The sequence below is a fragment of the Thermobia domestica genome, chromosome 8 (assembly GCF_964235325.1).
Source record: "Thermobia domestica chromosome 8, izTheDome1.hap1.1, whole genome shotgun sequence".
NCBI classification, from domain to species: Eukaryota; Metazoa; Arthropoda; class Insecta; order Zygentoma; family Lepismatidae; genus Thermobia; species Thermobia domestica.
This window is the reverse complement of record NC_137461.1, coordinates 253,704,699-253,726,944: the sequence shown is the minus strand read 5'-3', so window position 1 is coordinate 253,726,944 and position 22,246 is coordinate 253,704,699. Positions and strand designations below refer to the sequence as shown.

The 22,246-nt window shown below is 37.8% G+C and overlaps 1 protein-coding gene across 1 annotated transcript in view; it reads right to left on the bottom strand.

Annotated features, from left to right (window-relative positions):
* LOC145693550 (uncharacterized) overlaps positions 1–19,485 on the bottom strand; it is a gene marked incomplete at its 5' end in the record, with an annotated part of 40,560 nt that extends 21,075 nt beyond the window's left edge. Inside the window, 4 exon segments of the mRNA XM_081769636.1 lie at positions 1,918–1,981; positions 9,773–9,917; positions 12,507–12,615; positions 19,393–19,485. Of these exon segments, the coding sequence (XP_081625762.1) occupies positions 1,918–1,981; positions 9,773–9,917; positions 12,507–12,615; positions 19,393–19,476 (402 nt within the window).
* Positions 19,486–22,246: the final 2,761 nt, after the last annotated feature.

Sequence of the window (22,246 nt, the reverse complement as noted above, 5' to 3'; positions counted from 1 at the left end):
ACTGAAGAATCTGCGGGGTAAATGGTACAATCTTTATACTGAAGCAAAACTAGTGGCAGCGAACATGGCAGAAAGTATAGAATGTGAAAAGGATTTCAAGGAGAAAAGACTTAAGAAAAGAAGAATCTTCCATGACGAGGCCAGAGATTTTGAAACATCAAGATGTGATGATCAAACGGGACGTATCGTAAAACACTCGGAGGAGAATTTCAAAATTAATGTTTTTTATAAGCTTCTCGACTCTATCATTGGAGGACTTACTCAGATATTTCAATTTTCCGAAAAAGTTAGTGACCTTTTTCAATGTCTTTGGACATATCATAATGAAGATGAAAATGAAATCGAAAAGCAGTGTTTGACTTTGTGTCAAACGTACAAAGGAGACAAAGACACTGACATTTTCAATGACATCAAACACCTAAAGTCGATACATAAGACTAACTTAGGAGAAACGTTATTACAACCTTTACAACTTTTGAACGCACGCACTAAGGAATATAAAGTTGGACAGCTTGTTCCCCAATATATGTATTGCAGATTGTTCTGCTGCATCCCTGTATCTGTAAGTCAAGGTGAGAGAAGATTTAGCGTAATGTAAAGAATAAAAAGTGTCAATCGATCAACGAGGAACCAAGACAGGATGAACGATCTCAGCATATTGGCGATGAAACCTGATTTGGCAAAGAGCTTAAAATATGATGATATTATTGATGACTTTGCAAGAAAGATTGCTAGAAGAGTTGTATCTTCACAAAGTAAAAACAGAAAAACACGTTTTATTGTGAAATTTTAAATATAAAATGTTCAATTAAGTCCTAGTTTTGACTACTGTGTTAAACCGTCAAAAAGTTCTTATTTCGTAAATGTTTCCCAGTGCATATTTCTTCTGGAGAAAAAGCTGATAACCAAACAGAGAAGTCTTGGTTACAAAATAATCTGCAAGTTCGCAGTTATGGTCTTAACTAAGTGAGGGGATGGGTGGGATGTACCGGTGTTAAGGGGCCCGGATTCCTCATTTGTCCAGAGGTCCGAAAATCCTGTCACCGGCCCTGCATGCAGTTCCTTAGTCTGCCGTTAGAAAGCGAGAGTAGCAAAGATGGCGACTAGTGAGCAGAAAGGTTTTTGTGTTTTACATTTTACAAAGACTGAATCTGAATATTTACAGTGCAACGTGCTTTCCGTATTAAGTTCAATTCTAATCCGCCAAGTGATAACATCAGTAGATGGTATCGTCTGTTTGAAAACACTGGATATCTGTGCAAAGGGGAGAGTACGGAACGACCAAGAATAATTGAAGAACGTGTTAAACGGGTGAGAGAGTCTTTCACGCTTAGCTTGAAGAAATCAATTACCAATTCCACTGACATCTGTGTGGAGAATCTTAAGGAGATTGAGGAATTTAAGAAAGAGGATTGAAGCCGTTGTTGCAAGGTTTGGGAAGAACTCGTCTATCGACTCTATGTGTGCCGTGACGAATGGTGTTCACATTGATCATATTGAACACTCGTAACAGAAACTGTTTGTGTTGCTCTTGCATTTGATGTATTGTTTCTAATTCTACGTTAAATGTAATAACTGCCACAAAGCCTTAAAACCCCGATATTGATTTTGAAAGACCTGTAGTTAGACCCAAGCTTGATTTCAGGAGGGAGATCATGTGGTTCGAGTACAACATTAAGCTATATGCTCATGTCTCTTACAATCTCGGTGCTGAAAGGTTTGCTAAGCTCCAAATCAATCAATCAATCGAACCTCAGTGGGAACGCCTTATTTGGGAGAAGAAAATTATTCCTCTGACATTTAATCGTTTAGCTGACATTAAATGTATAACTTATAGATGAGTTTCATACGAAATCAAAAGAAAATATGGCTTGAGACATTGTTCTTTACCATCAAATTAAAACAAATCCAACTTACGTAATGTTTAGGTGCATCTCTGAATTCGTTGGCAAGTACAGACATTTTCTCCTCATAATCTCTCCTGCAACACAAAATGACAATGAAATATCTATTTACATTTAAAAGTTACTTGTTATTTTTATGACAAATGTAAAACAACTATCTTATAGAAGTTATACACAACAGTATTTGGATTACATTATTTCCCAGATGCTGAACGGAGAGAATGTGCGTCATCAGGAATACGTTAACCGGAAATCAACTCCACGGAGTTTGTCAAATGGGATTTCGGATGCTGAGTAACGAAAAGGGACAAAGAACAGATGTTAAAAATTAATTTAAAAGATTTTTTTAAAAAAACAATATTATTGAAATATTCAATTATTTCAGTGGACAGTGCCTACGTGCAAAAAATTAAACCATGAAATCTAGTTCTGTTACGGCATAATGTGACAAATAGAAAACAGGTAACTCAAAATACAGAGGTTGTTCAGCCTACATTTGGCCGATTTCGTTCCTTACCCCTCCCAGGCAGAATGGACTCACCCGACCTGGCTCGTGGCGTCCTGCGGTGTTGTGCAGCGGATTCCTGGGAACGGAGTTGTTTTTCCGCGCGGACGACAATAAAGCACAAAACAGGACCATTGTTGTGAGTGTTGTGTTAAATTTGTTTCCAAGGGTATGAGTTTCCGCTCTGTGACCAAAATGCCGCCCAAACTAAGCCAGTTTTGAGAAGGCTATGTTGCGGCTCTTTAGGACGCCCACTTTTGTGTTTCTGTCATTAGAAAACAGTGCAAGAAGAATGGTTGCAACATCAGTTTAAGTTGAATAAAAATGTTATTAAAAAGTACAAGGAGAACGAAGCTCCACCATTTGGATCACCAACGAAGCTGCCTAGAAAGCGGGAATGCACCAAGGCCACCTCCACCATGCAGTGAAAGCTTCGCAAAATGACAATACAAGAAAATCCGTCAACACAAAGGTGTATGGCTAATCGTCTTTGGGGACTGTGAGCCGGACCTTACACCATCAACTCAGCTGGAAAAAGTCATGAAAGCTCGCGGCAATCTTCTCACGGATGCCCACCAAAAGGAACGAAAGTGTAACGCCCGGAAGCTGTACGAACGGCATCTGGCAAAACAAAGGTGAATGTACGTCGTAACGCTCGATGAAGCATGGATTTACCTTTTCGACTGCGGCAAACCGAGAGCCATCATGTACCGAGAGAAAGGCGCCAAGAACTTCAGAAGGTGGGTCCGTGTCTGTAAAGAATCCTTCCTAAAAGGGTTCATGGTCGTTATTGGCTACTGTTACCGAGGTAAACTGAAGATTCGTAGGGTGGCGAAGAACTGCAAAATAAATTCGCAGTATTTTCAGGAGCAGTTCATGCGGCCGATCTACGAGCATGAGATTCCAACAATGTACGGAAATGACGCCAATCTGGTGCGCATTCACATGGACAAAGCCTCATCACATACCTTACGATCGTCCCTCGCATTTTACAGGGAGATGGAGGAGGCAAGTGGTATACAGGTGATACCTTTCAATGAGGTACCTGTTAAATCTCCAGATGCAATCCTATGGACTATTGTGGATTTGGATTGCTGAAGCGGGCTTTGGGAAAACGGCGTGTGATAACTGTGGTGGAAGGAATTTGGAAAGCTGTGCAAAGGGAATGGGACAAGATTCCTCTCCCAGTTCTTCAGAGAAGCCTATTACAGTGGAAATTACGCTGTCAGGCTATTGTTAGGAAACAAGGGAAACACATCGAGCGCTTACCGACCTGGCACCATGGATTCTTCTAAATTTTTAGGTAAGTCAAAATTGGCAAAATGTAGACTGAACAACCTCTTTAAGTATCCGTGTCTGTGGGTCAAGCACATAAAAGTATTTATTTGCCCCAAATTGAATATAACCATACCTAGGTAATATAAAAGTGGTGATGCCTGACTTCGGAGAGACAGAAGCACTCTCTTATTGTTGCGATATTGTACCCAGATTCGTACTGAAGATTTAGCTTTCAAGAGAAACAGCTCTTTTGTACTTTAACTTGCGTTTGAGTTGATTATCATTAGCCATGTGTTGTAGCCTTTGCATAGGGCGAACCGAACAACCACACGGGGCCCCCTACCCTTCAGAACGATGCTATTGGTTTTTTTCAAAACATTTGTGGACAACAGGTTATGTGTCATTCAGTAAAATTCTGAAGTTTGAAAAATCCGAACAGTCAAACTGATTACAGTTCTACAAGTTCCCATCTTCAGAAGTTCCCAATCTGAATGTTCAGTGTATTAGTGAGTCATGCTGTAGTACCCATTATTATTCCTGTAGTATTTCTGTATTACCCATCAGTGAAGTGCTCTGTGACATCATCAATACATGCTTTTTAACTCCGAGGAAGCTTCGAAGTTTAGGCAGAAGATTCAGTTGGCGGGAGAATTAGTACGATATTAAAAAAAGAAACGTTACCAGCCAAAGGAAGGAATTATGTCAAAATAACTACTACTTTACGTACTAAGCAAAAGATTTTTATGATGTACACCTTCCTGTGTTTCTTGAGCAATATCATTGGCAAAATGTTGGCACATTACTTTCTCCGTTTGCATAATCTGCAACTTACTTGGTTGAACGTCTCAAATGCTGGCTACTGAACACAAGACCCAGTGGCGTATTTGGGGGGCGCTTCCGGGCTTAAGCCCCCGAAATCTTACTTACTATAGTAAAGTGCTATATGAAATATCTTGCAGAATTTTCATATTTTCAGGCAAAGTCCTCCCCTCCCGAAAGTTAGCAAAATCGTAAATACGCCACTGACAAGACCAAATAGCTAATACGAGTTGTACTTGTTAGGGATGGTGTATTTAAATAATATGTTAAATTGACTACTATTCTAATAATAATTTCTGGTTTTTTTACTTACTTTATATAACTCCTTCGTGGCTACATGATTAGCATGGGAGACAGGGTGTGGTTCGAATCCCACGTTAAGCTGTAGGTCTATTTTCATAGACCCTCGGTGCTGAATGGAATGTAAAACTTCAAAACGAACTAACCTACCTATTTACCCTATAAACACGAGATGTTAGTGTCGTAAAGATTTAACTAATAAAAATGACAATAATCCCAACAGCGTTTGATATGTGATGAAAAGTGGGTTTGTATGAAGCTCCAGGACGCCGTCATCATTGGTTAGCATCCCATGAACTGATTCCAAAACTGCTGCAACCAGCACTGCATCAGAAGAAGGTACTTCTGTGTGTTTGGTAGACTGCTCGCGGCATCGTGCATCGGGACCTGCTACCAACTGGTCAGAGCATCAATGCAACAGTGTACTGTCAGCAGTTGAGTCATGTTCAAGAAAAACTCAAAACTCTGGAGCTAGCACTTCTGAATCCTGTTACTAGATAACGCTAAGTCCCACGTGGCTAGGATGACCCGGGACCATTCTACGCCTTCGATGGGAAACACTATTGCATTCGCCATACTTCCCGGACATTGCATCGTTCGATTATCACCTGTTTCATTCCTTGGACAATCACTTTAGAGGATGCCAGTTCAAATCCCTGGTACAGGTGCATAATGCATTCGATATTTCCTTCACTTCATGTAGCCCATTAAGTTCTACCGCGATGGAAAGCATGGTGTTCCAATACGTTGGCCGAAGTTCGTCGATGCTGATGGGGACTATTTTTGATCTTCCAGGTACATCTTAGGAGAAATATCGATGTTCGAAGGTGGTGGGTGAAAAAGCGACAAAACTTTCTTGGTTACCTTTATATATAAGGTGAACATAAAGTCTTTCATTGGTAACAAACATTAATAAAGAGGAAACAAAGAATGATAGAAGCATGCGGTCTGAAAACATCGCTTGTATGATACTTTTAAGATTTTTGCCACAGGCTGTGCTGCCATCTATTGCAGCTGACCGCAGAGCGACAGTCATTTGGCGTCATCACAGCAGAAAGCGAAATGTGTGTTGCGGTATCATGAAACAAAAATCTCAAGTCACAGTTCAACAAACAATCAGGAGATAGTATGAACAGCAGCTACCAGATGTTAAGAGCATAACGGAATGGTGACGAAAGAGCATAACGAGCAAGTTTATTTCAACAGAAAATGTTTTTGATCGTGATAGAAGCAGTAGACCAAGTGTTTGAGGAATGTGTAGAAGCTATTTGTGTTGCTTTAATCCGAAGTCCACGGAAATCCTTACGTTACTCATTAATATATATATGCCGAAAGCGTTTGAAAATGAAGTTCAGAGGGTTGTAGTTCAAAAACAACGCTACGTAGAGAGTGTGGTTTAGAACATGACACTCGAAGTCATACCTGCTCGATTGAAAAACATATGTTTCAAACCTCCGCAAGATGTGTGCGAGGGATTCCCCAAATGAACTTGGGGATTCCATATAACCTGGCAAATAATTCTTTTCTTTCTTTTCTTGCCCCGGGCGCTTATAACCCACGCGACGGGCCTGCAAATCCCATGCCGCGAACGTCGCCAACATCTAGTGGCCCACTTGCCGGTAAATGTTAATCGTGGATATAGCGACGCATCGAAGGATTGTCGCTAGTGTGCCACTAACGGCACGGTTTTGTAAAGTCGAAACAGATATCTAGAGTCTGGGTATTGAAGTTACCACCGCGTAACAGCGAGGACTTCATTTTGGTTCGCGCTCCTTCGTTTTGTCGCGGAGGATCGCAAAGGGACCAACACGAACTACTGCCAGTCATGTGCATGCGGTTATTATTATATATTGTTTTCCCCTGACGAATTGTTCCTAAAGTGTGCTCCGGGGATCAAGAGTAGGCTAATCCTGCCTCTACATCATAAAGTGAAACATCTTGAGATGAGTGTAAAATTGTATGAATTTAGATGGTAACTGCAGCCGATCATTAGAAAGCAAATATGGGAGACCTATTACATACAGTAAATAGATAAGCGGCATTTTGTTATAAAATTACATGGCGAACGCATTTTATCATATCCCAAACGTTTATCGTCGAATATACACGTTTAAAGGAGTACTCTTATTAGCCAAATTAAAAATACTTCAACAATTCATCCCTCTACAAGCCAGGTTTTCTAGATCGCCTCCGTGGTGAAATGTGAAGAACACCTGCTTAATAATCGTAAGGTTGGTGGTTCGCGCCCACCCCGGCGTATTTTTTCTTTTTTTACAGTGTTTTTTAGACACCTTAATATAAACAAATCATGCATATTGGCGATTTAACATATTTTGGGGGAATAGTTTTGTGGTTAATTGGCGATTCGTCGCGTCTCTGCCGCTGGTGGTATAATTTTCAAAACAGAAGTGGGGCCACCACGGATCGTCGCTGTGGGGCCGCCAATTTTGAACGAGATGTCGCTAGTTCCCATCGATGGTCCACCGACTCTTACGACATTGCGAATATTATGTATAGTAACGTTTACTCAGGCAAAATGCTGGTTTTATGCCAGAATTGTATTTAGAAAGAAACTTATACAAAATCCATTGAAATGTTATACATGAAGCGTACTATTTGCTATAATTCACTTATATTATAAGGGACTTGCTTACCACTCTATATTACTGTTTGTATTCTATTTTGTTCTCGACTTCCTTCGCGGTTAAGCGGTTAACATACGCGCCTTTGGCGTGGGAGACCCGGCTTCGATTCCCGGTGGGAGCTCATGTGGTTCAGATTCCACGTTAATCAGTAGGTCCACGTCTCATATAGTCTCACTGCTGTAAGGCATATTAAACTCGAAATTAAGTCTATTTTGTTTGCCACACGAAAGATTTTACAAACTCCCATAAAGGTCGTTTTCTTTCATATTTCGAATTTCACTATTCTGGAAAGTTGGGCTGTTTACGCACACATGCAGTAATTGCAAGTTACGTAGGTAAAACTTACGAAAATGTGTAGTAACTTATATTCTTTCTTTATTCTACATAGACACACATATATTTTATATAGATATAAAATATAATTATAGACTTGCCTGTTAGATATATGTCTCCCCTCCCCCCCACATACACACAGACACGCACTCATTTTTTCATTGACAATGATCATGCTCCGAAACATTCTACTTCATATTTAAGAACTGATTCATAACATACAAGTTGGTGTCGTCCTATTTGCGACAGGAACTGTTAACTGTCCTATGAGCGACCGATTCGATCTAATAAATGGCCTATGAGTCACTGATTCGTTCATACTAAGCTAATGGAAGAAGACAGGGTTTCCTTTTCTCTAAGTTGTTTCACGCTAGTGTGATTTAGAACCTAACAAATTGTACTATGAGAAGTTTACGTTCCTAGAGGTCTCCTTTCAAAAACACGGTGTATCCGAAGAAATTATTACACAGTTACAAATCTCTCGCAGGACTAACAGTTCATCTAGCTATAATGGATTATATCAGATTCCTATACGATAAGCTTTTATTATTAGTCTAAACAAGGGGGAAGGCGAATTAAGCAATTAGCTTACGTAGCTTGGTAGCTTGCAACAATGAGAACGGTAATTTAAAGAGTTTGTTTACCTTTTGGATTGTTTAGAGTGTACTACACTGTAATTGGTAAGGTTGGTTGGGAATAGAAAATCAGATGTAAGGGATCTCAAAATCTATATTATTGAAATGTTTTTCTAATTTTATTCATAGAGTCTTAGGAAGTCTAAAAAGTAAATAGCTGGCGAAAACTGTTACAGGTTCAAGTTTTCCAAAATAAAATATATTGGTTCGCTTAGTGAGTAATTAGATTTGAATTAAGTTAAATACAAAAAGCAGAATTTTTGAAGAAAGGGGATGTTACAATGGGATTTTCAATAATTAATTACATAGGAATATACTTTTCATGGAAATATCCCTGTTGTCTGGTTAAGTTATTTGATATGTTTTATGACAAATTTAACTCAAAATTAATATGTTTTATTTGAACTTACAGTAGAGGCGAACAGTATCATTGGCACGTACATTTTTGATGGCGAGCTTGTTCGGACGCAAACAACGCCAGAGGCAAACGTATTTTACGAGAGGGAATCATGTCATCTTCCATCATCTCAATGTAAATGAATCGGTCGGTCATAGGACAGATAACAGTTCCTGTCGCTAATAGGACTGTCGCTTCTAGGACTAATTCTACAATTTATGGAAAACCACACAGGACATCCTCAAGTGTCAAGATGTTCAACAGTCTTAACATTCGTCACGTGATATCAAAATAATTTACCAAAACACCTATAAAACAAAAGTACTACCATCTACTAAAGTGGATTCATAAATAATATCCTAGTAACCATTTATTACCCATATGTCTCTTTTACTTTCGTAGTCTCATTATGGTCAATGGGGTAACACAAGTACTTTCTGTGTGGGTTGTTACAAGGAAGCATTTACTTCGGATAGAAACTCGAGTAGGGGCTGGAATTCCATTGTAAAAACTAGTGGTGGGCACAAAAACCGGTTTTTCGGTTTTCGGTTTTTAGAAAAACCGGTTCGGTTTTTCACCGAAACCGGTTATCGGTTTTCTCCAAAACCGGTTCGGTTTTTTACCTGGTCCGGTTTCGGTTTTCTTTAAAACCGATTCCGTTTTTTTTTCAAAATTTGTTCTATTTCTGACCAGAATGGTGTTTCGTTGTTCTCCGGAAACCGGATCCAGAAATAGTTTTATGTGTTTTCGAAAAGTTTTCACCGAAACCAGTTTCGGTAAAAAACCGAACCGGTTTTGGAGAAAACCGAAATGTCGGTTTTTCGGGTTTCGGTTTTATAGAAACCGGTTTTCGGTTTTTATAAAAACCGGTTTTGCCCATCTTTAGTAAAAACCTGATCATGTCTCAAGTCTCTCCAACATTAAACTCTAAATAAATAAATCATTCTTTTACTTACAGTTGTTTCAATTGTATCTGTTTCTCCTGTTTCTGTAACTCAACAATTTTTTCCACTTCTTTCCTTGTCATTTCAGTGATCTTCTGCTCCTCCTTAATCTCTGTTTCAATTTCATTGTTCTTCTTCTCTTGAATTTGAGTGGCTTCTAAAATTCAAGTGCATTGTATTACACAATACCACAATGATATAGAGAAAATACACTAACTCACTCTACGCAATATAAAACCCGAAGATTCAAGGTCACATTCACAAAACCTCTCCATTGATTTCTGCCTTATCGAAGTGGATCCAATTTCTACCTTACATTTCTACTTTTGCGAGATAAACTTAATAATTATAATTCGATCTAAATCTAGATCTTCCTCAAAATCTTTCTCTAATTACGTTTCCAGTTAAAATTTTGAAAGTGTTCGTACTGCCTTGCCTTTTGGCTACATACCTGCCCACCAGAGCTTCATAGACTTTACCCTCACCATATTTGGTGAGCAGTATAAATTATGCTGTTCCTCGTTATGAAGTTTCCGCCATTCCCCATTCCAGTCCCTCTTGGGTCCGAACATTCGACTCAGAATTTTATTTTCAAATACATTCAGTCTGTGCTCTTTTTTTCAAAGTAAGTGACCATAATTCACAACATTACAATACAACAGGCATAATCGTTTTATATATTTTAAGAGCCTGACATACGATAAAAATAATACCGATTTTACTATTTTTCTTTTGTTTTTCATGAGTAAATGGAGATAATGAAATGCAACTTACCACAATCATATATAATATTACTCTACAACGGAAAATACGAAGAATTTTCAGTGTTGCCATCCATAGAAATTACAGTGTTGCCAGAATAACATTTCATCCAAAATCTATCGGTAAGTTAAGGCAGCGACTAGAGGAACGAACCCAACTGCATTTGATCACGTATCATGTTGTCAGGCCTTTGAGTACCATCAGGATTTTAAGCTCTAAATCCTTTGACACAATTCGCGACGACAAATTTCCTGCTTTCAGTCGACATTTAATTTCTTCGTGGATATGTGTTTGACCTGTTAATATTGATTGCAGGTTTTAAAAGCATCCACTTTGTCGAAAGTATTATTTGATATTTTAACGTAGGCCTAGTTTGCGGCGTTAGAGAAGGACAGATACAGTTCAACTTTATATGTAATAACATTATAAAGGATCAGTCATATTTTATTATTATTATTATTATTATTATAAATATAACACCGTCACTGAAAATTACCTGCCACAAACCGTTGAATATCGGTCTTTTGTTTGTTGTACAGTACAAAAGCAACGACCAAGTGAGGCAGCACATCAGAAAGGTAGCATCACTAGCCTTAATGCTGCCAGAATATGTAAGTGATAGTTGGATGAAAATGATAGAGAAACTGTTCAAAGACAGATTGTGTTCAGCGTTTCAATGACTATTTTGTATAACCGTGGTTTGAAAACGAGGTCTGCAAAGATATCTGGAATTGCTATGGACAACACCACAGAACAACTAATGCAGGTAAAGGGCTTGGAGTATCCTATAAGTGTATATAACGGTTGACTATAATATTAGTAATGTTAAGATTTACTCAGAAATAGTGATAATAGCTATATCGATTTATTTTGTGACATAGATCGTCCGCAGACGCATCTGAACAATTTATATCTGAAGAGATTAAGTGATAAGGCTCCTTTTGGAGCCGCTTAATTGAATAGATTGAATGAGATGTCATCTTGCTTCGTTTCGTTTTCTCTATTTCTTTGTGACGAGGTGTGTGAAGAAGGCAAAGAAACATCCTGGCAGAAAGTGAATTCGACCATCTATTGGATATTGAGATGAAAACTTATTTATGAGTTAGTGTTGAACAATACTATTCCAGAGTCAATCATTCAATATACGTTCTTTAAGAAAGGGACGTTTTGGGAATGAAACAAAAGCACCCATTAAGATTCACATCAAGGGGCGTTTTGGGATCAGATTTTCAATATTTTTATAGAGAGGGGCCCCGGAAAGGCTCGTTTTAGGCATACTTCCATTTCCACCTGGTCGATATATGACGCAGAATCAATGTTTTATGATCAGAGAGTTTTGTTCTCTCCGTGTGATTTGCTGATAGTATTAGCAAAAAACTGTGGCATTACAGAACGTCCAGTTGGAAGTGACTGATTTAACAAAACGAAGTAAAAGTCATAATAAAACTGTTTTCACGTTTGTCTTGAAGATCAAGTTAATGCTTTCTTATTTCTAACTATTAATCCTGCACCTGAGAGGATGAATTGTATAAGTCCAATTTTTGGCGAAAATGAGTTAAAACCAGTTTTGTATATCTTTCGAAAGTCTGCAATGAATGGTTGGTTGCATTTTGTTCTATACGAATTAATGACGTAATCAACCAAGTATATAAAGTAGTATGTCCAATATGTATTTAGTGATTAAGTAAGTGTTTTTGCTGTTTTCTGGAAAACAAGAATTGTGACTTACGTACTTCATGCTCTCAGGTACAGAATTATTAAAAATTGGAAACTTATTAAGAGCGTTTTATCTGCAGTAAATAATATTTACCCATTATTTGAGTAAGAGAGAACGGAGTCTGTACATATTTGTATCTAAAACCACTTTAGTGTCTTTCTTGCTCAAAATAGTTACGTATTGAAGAAAAAGAGAAATGGAAAAAAAAATATTTCAGTTAATATTTTTTAAGTATGTGATTATGGTAAAAATAAATATGTGAAGTACCTTCCAATGCCATTTTCTCAGTGATTTGCTTTTCCAAATCAGTTGCTATTTTCTGAGATTCATCTTGCAACTGTTCACGGGATTGTGCTAAAGTTGGAAGGGTCTCATGCTGAAAAAAAATAAAGATATTATATTTGATTTTAAAAGGTCTTAAAAAAATAAACACAAGGAGGCGTGATATCTTTCTTACGTTTAATTATTTTTTTTCCGGATGTAATTTGCTCGAACCAATGAAGAATCTGGTTTCTATAGGACATTATTGGTGGTCTATTACAGTGTTGCTCAAGTTTTATATTTTGCAATTCTCTTTCACCATCGCCTCTAGCTGACGACCTAAACTATATAACAAGCATTTTTATTATTTTTGGATCAAAAGATCCAATTCATTTCAATCAAAAATTTTCTTGTAGGCCTTATATCTTGAGAACTACGTATAGTGTAGCCAAACCCAAACTATCACTTAACTCAGTATAATGTGTTTATTCCGTAAAAAATAAAAAAAAAAAAAAACTCGATTTAGGCGCCATTAAAAATTTTGTAGTCCCTGACTCAAAAATGCATCAAAAGATCCAATATATTTCAATCAAAAATTTTCTTGTACACCTTATATCTGGAGAACAACAAACAGTGTAGACAAACCCGAACTATCACTTAACTCAATATGATGTGCTTATTCCGTAAAAATAATACGGAAACTCGATTTAGTGGCCGTTCAGAAATTTTGTGGCCCCTTATCCAAAAACTAATTATTGGCCAAGATCGCAATCTTTTTGTGTTTTCTTTTGATCATTCGTAAAATTATTGGTCAAGATCGCAATGTTTTGATCCATTTTTTAATCATTCCTAAATTTTTTGTTTATTTTCATTTTTATTTATTTATTTCACTTACGAAACTTAGTAAAATCTATATTTTTGTTTTTCCTAAGACCTCCAGATTAAGAAATCATGATCTAGTCCTATACAAAGGTAACTTAAAAAATACGATTTTAGAAATGTCTGCATAGTCAAATAACAATATGCTACAGCCAGGCAACTTTAACTTCAAATGCATAACGTGAGATGTATAATATCTATACTTAAAACTTAAATTTCCTAAATAAGTATCCTGAGTTATAGGAGCTAAAGGAAAACATTAATAAATCTTTTTTAAAAACTTCGACAACCTATTGAGTGATAGGCGGATTACTGGTTTATTCTAGAAGGAAACTTTTTAAGAAAAAGACAAAATCGACCAAGATCTTCATCACTCACAACGAAGAGTTCGCCCTGCCACTCTAATTATATCTTCTGGAAAACCAATTTCAAGAGTTCGAGAGATAAAACAGAACTTTTTTCCTCACGTATTAATCTTTAAAAGTTTAAATGATAGTGATACCGCAAATACACTGTTGTTTGTGAGAACTGCGCCACCAAAAATAAATTACAGGAATGCGTCCAAACTCATAGACTTTGATGTATGATGTGATGTATGAAGAATTGCAACTTAAGTGAAATTGAGCACTGCGCAAGAGGACAGTTTAAGTAGAACTTAGGTAATGGTGTGTGGAGAAACGAACATGAAATGTGCGAACCAGAGTTACTATGCCCCGTCAATATCGAAGGGTACTATATAAAAAGCAATTGCGTTCGAACGAGGTCGCATGGTCGGCCTAAGGGAAGGTGATTTGTTGTACTACGAAATTGGTGAGCGTATAGGCTATACTGACACGACAATGATGCGTATATGGAAGCAGTGGGCAGAGAAAAACTGTTCACAGCAAAATCAGGCAATGGACTACGTAATCCGACCAGACCATGAGATGACATCTTGTCTGCATGGCTGTCACGGACTGTACAGCGTTTTCTATAGTATTGCCTTGGCACTGGACCATAGTAATGGCCATGATGTGCGTCGAAGGTTCTACAGGTGCATCTGGTACATTTAATATCATTGTCCCAGAACTACAAACGAGTCACGTTGAAATGGGAGCGTAATTACCATTGTTAGCATACGAAGTGGACATGGTCGTACCTTCGGACGAGTCTCGTTTCAACCTGTCGTACATTCATGGCCGTATACACGCAAGATACCGTATATACGCAACTGTGATTATCAAAATAGCAGCGTACTGTCGAATGTCATACCAGACAAACAACAAATGGATGCATAGCGCCATTGCAATCGGCCGCTATACATTGAGAGCAATCTCACCAACGACCTTTACAGCGGACAAGTTCTGAAGGTCCCTCCTTCAGATAAATCTGTACGCCATATTTCAGCAGAATATGCCTAGGCAATGCATCCAGGAATGTAGAAGCCTTCTACCAGGAGCGATGGGTATATCTGTTTTCCTGGCCTACACGGTCGCCTGATACATATAGAACGTGGGTGGGACATGGTTGGTCAGCACCTTGCTCGTTGTCGATGTGTTATGCACTTGCAAACAAACAATGTGGAAGGAGATTCATCAATAACACATGCAATACCTCTTTTAATCGATGTTACGACTGGTAGAGATGCGCACGAGTCGAGACATGTCTCGAATCTCGACTCGACTCAACTCGAATTCGAGTTAAGACACATTTCATAAAATTTGAGACGAGTAGAGACAAACGTATTTCTCGACTCGAATTTTCGAGTCAAGTCGAGACTGCTCGTATAAATCCCTACTCGACTCGAATGTCTCAAAAATCTTTCTACAATTTTTAATCTTATTTTGAAGAAAGTATTCACTCAGAAACAGCTTTGTAACCAATTCCAGCATTCATTACTTTAGAAAGGTACAAAACGCATAAACTTAATAGTTAATCTTTCGAGATCAAGATTTAATTTTCAGCTCAATTCAGTTAATTAAAACTAATAATTAATGTCCCGATATTTGATTGTACTTCAAATATAATAATAATAATAATAATAATAATAATAATAATAATAATAATAATAATAATAATAATAATAATAATAATAATAATAATTGATTATCTAGTTTGTATAAAACTATAGGGCGTCCAATATACAATGCAACCCGGAGTTTGGGATAGTAGAACTTTTGAACCTGAAGTGATACACAACTAATGGTTATACCAAAATGAAGCCTTGTTCATGCATATATTTTTAAACTAGTAAGCAACGATAGAAGTACACTAGGAACCACACAGTGTTGCCAGATGTAACCGAAGGTGTAAATCTTTTTTTCTTTCTTTCTTTTTTCTTTTTCTTTTCTTTCTTTCTTTCTTTTTTTTCTTTTTTTTCTTTTTTTTTTTTCTTTTTTTTTTTTTTTTGCAAAACATGTAAATTGACTCATAACTCATACGTATAGATATTCTGTCGTTAATTTTCAGTTTGTTTAGTTGGAGTAGCTTGGAAACTATGGAGCAGAAAAAATAAAATTTTTCATTCCCACCGATAACTAATCGGATGAAGCCTCTGTAAGGGGGAACTAGGGAAATCGTAGTTTTCATAAATTAACACTCTGAATTGGCAACCCTGCTGATGTTTCAGTGCATCAAAAGATGTGTTAAGGATCTGTCTACATTATGCAATTCCTGAAAACAATGAAAAAGAAACTATGAAATTATAAAGATAAAATTTTTACTTACATGCACCCGGCAACACTGTTATTCATTCTATAGGGCTATGTAAAGCAAGAGGTATACAAGAACAATTCTCGAACTATTCAAGACCTGGAAACGAACATTCGCAGTGCCATTGAGAACATTAACTCTTCTAATCTTCGTAAAGCTGCTGCCAACCTGATGAAACGTGTGAACCAGTGTTTGAATCAAAACAGGGGCACTCCCAGCATCCGCTGTAGAGCTGGTAACTCATTTCTGATAGTAGCAAAAAATATTCGTTATCCAACTGCGAAAATGTGATCATGGTGGATATGTGGGAGTCTTTTATAAGAGAACACCACAAACAATGAAATTTTCAGAAATTTCTGAACAATTGTTCTTTCCACATGAGGATATTGTGATGAAACTGTCGGCTCCTATTCAAAGTTCGTCAGCATACTTTAAGGATATGATAAGTTTCCCTGATGATTTCAATAGTTTAAGTGCATTTTTAAATATCATCAAAACTGTATGGTCGTTTGTACCGTATGGAGTTGATAAATTAATATGACGTTTACTTAGTGCATTGTATTGATTTATAAGTTTGTATAACTTATGAATTTCTGATCGCATTGAACTTATATCTTATCCAATATCAAGTAAATAGTTAGTTTTAACAAATACGCTGTTTCCTTTCACCTTCTCAATAGTATAAAAGAAACAAAAATGAAAAGAAAGTCCTTGTTTCTATTCACTCCTATCATGGGGTGAATAGAAACATAAAGAAAAATCAAGGTGAAGAAAAGTGGAGTTAATAAATTAATATGACGTTTACCGAATTTCATCAGCATACTAAGACCGATTTTTCGGAATAATCTAATACGCGAAATCTTTAATATCAAGACTTACATACTCATATATCCAAAAATGTGTTTCTATTCACCCCATTTGACGATATGAGTTATCAACTTACATGTTTTGCAAAAAAAAAAAAAAAAAAAAAAGATTTACTCCTTCGGTTACACCTTCAATGAACTTTATAAATTCTCTGAATGAGATGGGAGGGTGTGAACAGCTCCTTGACCCCTGTACTGCGGGACGGAGACAAGCTGGCGGCTGCTTAATTATGCTCTGGGGAACATTCACGTGAGCATCCATGTGTCTAGTGGAGCTCGAGCAAGGTATCATGACGGCCGGGGCGTATCATACCTACTTGCAGACTACGTACACCCCTTCATGACGATCATGTTTCCCAACGGTACTGGTATTTTTCGACAAGATAATGCACTATGTCACAAGTTCAGGAGTGTGATGGAATGGTTCAAGGAACACAAGGGCGAGTTCCAAGTGATGTACTGGCCCCCGAACTCGCCGGATCTGAACCCAATCTAACACACCCGGGAAAGATGTGATTGAACATGAAGTCAGAGCGCATCGCCACCCTCCCCGGAATTTACGGGAATTCAGTGACCTGTGTGTGCACATGCGCCAACTCTTTCCAGCGACCTACCAAGGATCATTGCGTCCATGCCAAGACGCGTTGCCGTTGTTATCCGTACCAAAGGTGGACATACTGACAATTAGGTAGGTAGTCATAATGTTCTGACTGATGTGTGCCTATATTTTAACTCGTATAGTTGGTCTCGACTCGAATTTCGAGACGGGGGGCGCGGTGGCTCAGTGGTAGAGCGTTCACCTCTGGTGCTTGGGGTCCCGGGTTCGATCCCAGCCTCCGCCAAGTGAACTTTGTGGTGGACAAACACCGTGCTCGTGGGTTTTCTCGGGGTTCTCCCGTTTCCTCCCACTTTCTTCATTCCACCATTTCACTCATCTCTCATCATCACCGTCTCCTTTAGCCTAACCGGCATAATCGTGGGACGTAAAACTTAAAGATTTCATTTCATTTCATTTTTTCGAATTTCGAGACGTCTCGTCTCGAACTCGAGTCGAGTCGAGACACGAGTCGAAATAAAACATATTTTCGAGTCGAGAAACAAGTCGAAACAACATTTTCTCGAGACAGGCTTAAATCTCGACTTGACTCGACTCGTGTGCATCCCTAACGACTGGGCTCTGACTGCAGCACTTAGAGCGAAAGGTAGAGGTGCTGTGTACTGTAAAGTTCTAAAATTACTATCATCTCTATATAACCATGTAAATTTAATTCAAGCCGCCAGTGTTTTTCTTGATGTGGCAATTTTCACAAACAGCGGTGTATCAGAGAACCCCAGATTATAGAAGCTCCCTATGTTAACATTCTATTTCAATATACAACATCGAAGAATTGAAGTTCTCTTGCATTTTTTTCTTAAGTGCAGTCTGACAGAAATGGCAGATGATACAATCATTTATTGCAGCCATGTGCAACAGATGTTTTCCGGGCCGGTCCCAGTCAATTCAACGCTTTCATCCGGCCTGCCTAACTCGTTATCAAAAATGTATTTCTTACGCATACCCAATCTCCTAAACTCAACTGAAATTTTTTCCTGGTAAACTGATGCCCAGCTTTAAAATACCGTTGGAAGTCTAGTGTACCACCGAACATTCAGAGACTAGTTCAGAACATGAAGATTTATGTTTTCTAGCAAAATGGCAAATAGATCTAACAAGGAAAGTACTTGGGCTCGAACGGGTGAAGACGCACGAAAAGGGAAGCATGTGTAATGTTAGCACCCCGGAAGCAAACAGTGATATTCGGTTTTCTGCAAGATGCTGTAAACGTCCGCAAGAGCAGGGCAAAGTAGAATACGTGCCTTAACTTCAGGGTGTCTATAAAGTCTGACCCTCGGCATCTGAATGCCCCCCCCCCAAATTTACAGAGAAATCGGCGCCCTTGGGTAAAGTCACCATGATTACAGAAGGAAATGAGTTAATGTTACGTAAGTGTAGTAACTAAGTACTAACATAGCATAACCTAACTAACCTAACCTAACCTAACCTAGCCTAAACCATAAAAAAAAAAAAAAAAACAGAAAATATAAGAAGAAAGTACGAATTTTAAGCGAAGAATTCCGGCCCCCGAAATCCAAATATCCTAACCTAACCTAAATTAATCCAAACTAACCTAACCTACCTAAACCATCAAAAAATACAGAAAATGTAGCAAGAAAGCACGAAATTTAAGCAAAATATTCTGGCCCCTCAGTTCCAAAAATATGCCTAATATGCTTCATTTAAAACATCACCACCTACATTGTTATAGTACAATATACTTTCCTTTTTCTTACATAATTTCTTAACAGTCACAGATAATTTTGTTTGCTTACTATGGAGATTTTTTTATCTTAATCTCAGTTAGTGTACGGAAAGAAAGGAAGAAGAGAAGAAAAGAGGAAAAAGAAATTAATACTACCTGGCTCACAGTGTCACTTTCGATTTCATTGATGCTACTTTGCAGTGTATCGATGGCGAAAACCATATCATCTGAAGCAGGCATTTTTTCTCACTGAAATAAAATAAAATATTTTTTATTTACTTGAATATACAAGTAAATATAACTATTATTACTAATAATTATTTATCATATAAGGTGTAAAGTAACATAGCCGTGTTCTACAAATATATTTATTTCTATTGCACGTCAGCAAAGGTCAATGTAATGCCATAAAATTTCTGTAGTCAATGAATTTGAAATTATTAAAAAGATCTACATACTTATTTCTGTAAGATAAAAGAACATGTGACACTAAATGTGTCTGTTCACCTCAACGTTATTGTTAAAGAAAAAGGATATATCAAAGTTAGTACGAAATATTCTGTATATAGCTAGTAGAAGAGAAGTAAAAATAAAATTCGTATGTTACTTGAAATTTAAGTAGATTCGATTAAACTCATTATAATTTCTCTCTAGTTACCATCTTTCTTTCGATTTTTCTTTAGCCCGTTTGAAAACAAGGAAGGATATTTAAACATTCATTTAGAGAGCTCCTTTTCAAACATTAATTACCTGAGATTCAAGGTTTATACGCTATTATCTTGAGAATGAATCAGGCTTGACTGTTTTGCTGGTTAATATGGCTTGGAGATACGGGGGGGGGGGGTGATAGAGGGAGTATGTAAAGGATAGCAGCTGATCTTATGAGTAAAACGGGGGCTGAAAAATCACTTACAAATTAAGTACGTACATGTAGGACCAGTTAAAAGATAATACTTGGCCATGAATCATACACTTTTTCAAAAATTTTTAAAAAGGTTAGAAAATCAGTCACAATAACAGAATATCGTATTGTGCACTACAGAACTAATTTGATCTCAACCAAGCTTGACACGAAAGTAGACCTTAGTCTTTTTTAAGTAAGCGTTACAAATGTTTTCCTGTGCAGACCCTTGATTTTCCAGTTACAGGCCATCATACTTGGAGTTTGAACTTAGTCAAATAATTCTGTAATTGCTATTCAGGTTATTTATAAGAACTTGTAGTACTATCTGTTTATAACAAGGACTTTCTGAAATTAATGGAAGAGAAGGTTTTCACAGAAATCGGAAAACTCACTTTAGGTTGATACAAGTGAAATGTCTGCCCTATATCCGTCATTTCCAATGAAAGATAAGGAGGGAGAACTACAATGCAATACAGTACGAAATGGGGGTTAATCAGAATAGTCGTCATCTGCAATGACACACTTTTGTCTCGTCTAGCTAACAATTGGATTCCGTGAGAAAAGAAGTCTGGAGTCTCTGGTGCACAGAAATCGTCAACTGTACGTTGGACAGTCCAATCATCAGAGAAGAGCTTCCCTCCAGAGAGACGTCAGGAGAATACGGTGGACGAGGAAGGGTTTCATATTGCAACTCATGGAGAGTCTAGACCATCCTTTAAAGAAAATTTGCGCGTGCATTGCCATGTAACATTAGGATAACATGTCTTCTAAACATTTCCGGATACTTGCCGGTAAATGCGGTGTACTCATGGAGAAAGCCGTGATGGATCAGTCTCATTATAGATCACCATACCAAGAATAACATCTTCTAGGGATTTCGGAAAACGTTTTGGACATTGATCAGTATTCAGTCACTGTCCTGACCATTTGCGATTGCTGTAATATATCTATTTTCCATCTGAAGTGACAATTCGATGTAGGAAACTTCACCTGTTATTCCTTACTCTCAGAGAAGTTCATCTCCAACAGCAATTCTTGTTGGACGGTGTCAACTCATGTGGCACCCGCGATTCCAACTTTTTCATCTTACCGGTTGCACAGAGCCATCGAAAAGCCGTGGAATGGTTTATACCTAACTCGCCTGCAATAACACGAAACATTTTTCTCGAGGGGCCGCTTCCATGGTGTTCCTGAGGAGAGCATCCGAACATGATGTTGGTCGGTCCCCACGGGGTCATTTTACAATGCCATATTACCGATACAAAATTTGACAAATCAATGGTGAATGATATCCTAGATAAAATTTACTGTTAATACTTTTGCAGTTTGCTATGCAGATGTCCCAGTTTGAATTTGTTACCCCTCCCCCCAAAAAAGATCATACGCAAGGGTTCTCCGTGGTGCGTCCCAGGCATGTAGCCAGGATTTCGTAATAGGGAGGGTCCGTGACATGAAATACTGGGGTTATCACACCAGGGGCTCGATCATTCTAAACTATTTTACTGGCACATAAACTATAAAGAAATCTGGAGTAAAAGAGTATTTTTAAAATATTAGAAAAGATATAGTCTTCCGAGGTCATTTGAACTCGGTTCTTGTTTTCTTCCTTTTTTTTTTCTTATCTTCGATTAATGCCGTCAAAGAGAGCAACGAGATCTCTTTCGGCGGCAAACACATCCTATAAAGTGGATTAGTGTTGCAGCGAAATTAAAAATTACTTTAACAAGTGTAACTGGAATTTATGTTGCCAGGCTCATATTATTGGTGATTGTGGGCATTTCTTAAGTTCTACCTGAGAATCTATTTGATAGAACAGGTTCATCGATTGTCATTTGTAGTCCATAGGATTAGTATGGAGCTAAATGGAATTCGTTCCAATAATATCAATTTTTAGATTGAACCCCTTCTAAAAATTTTTAGATTGAACGTTCCCTCCACACAAAGTTCCTTGTAAGAAAGATTAACCAAACGTTTGCTGTAGTTTTATATATTTAACGCTGATTCTTCTTTTTCTCGTTTCTTTTAGTTTCATTCTTCCTTTTTTTTTCATTTATGGTTTCGAAGGGAAGGTCCGGATCCACCCCTTGGCTACGTGCCTGGTGTGAC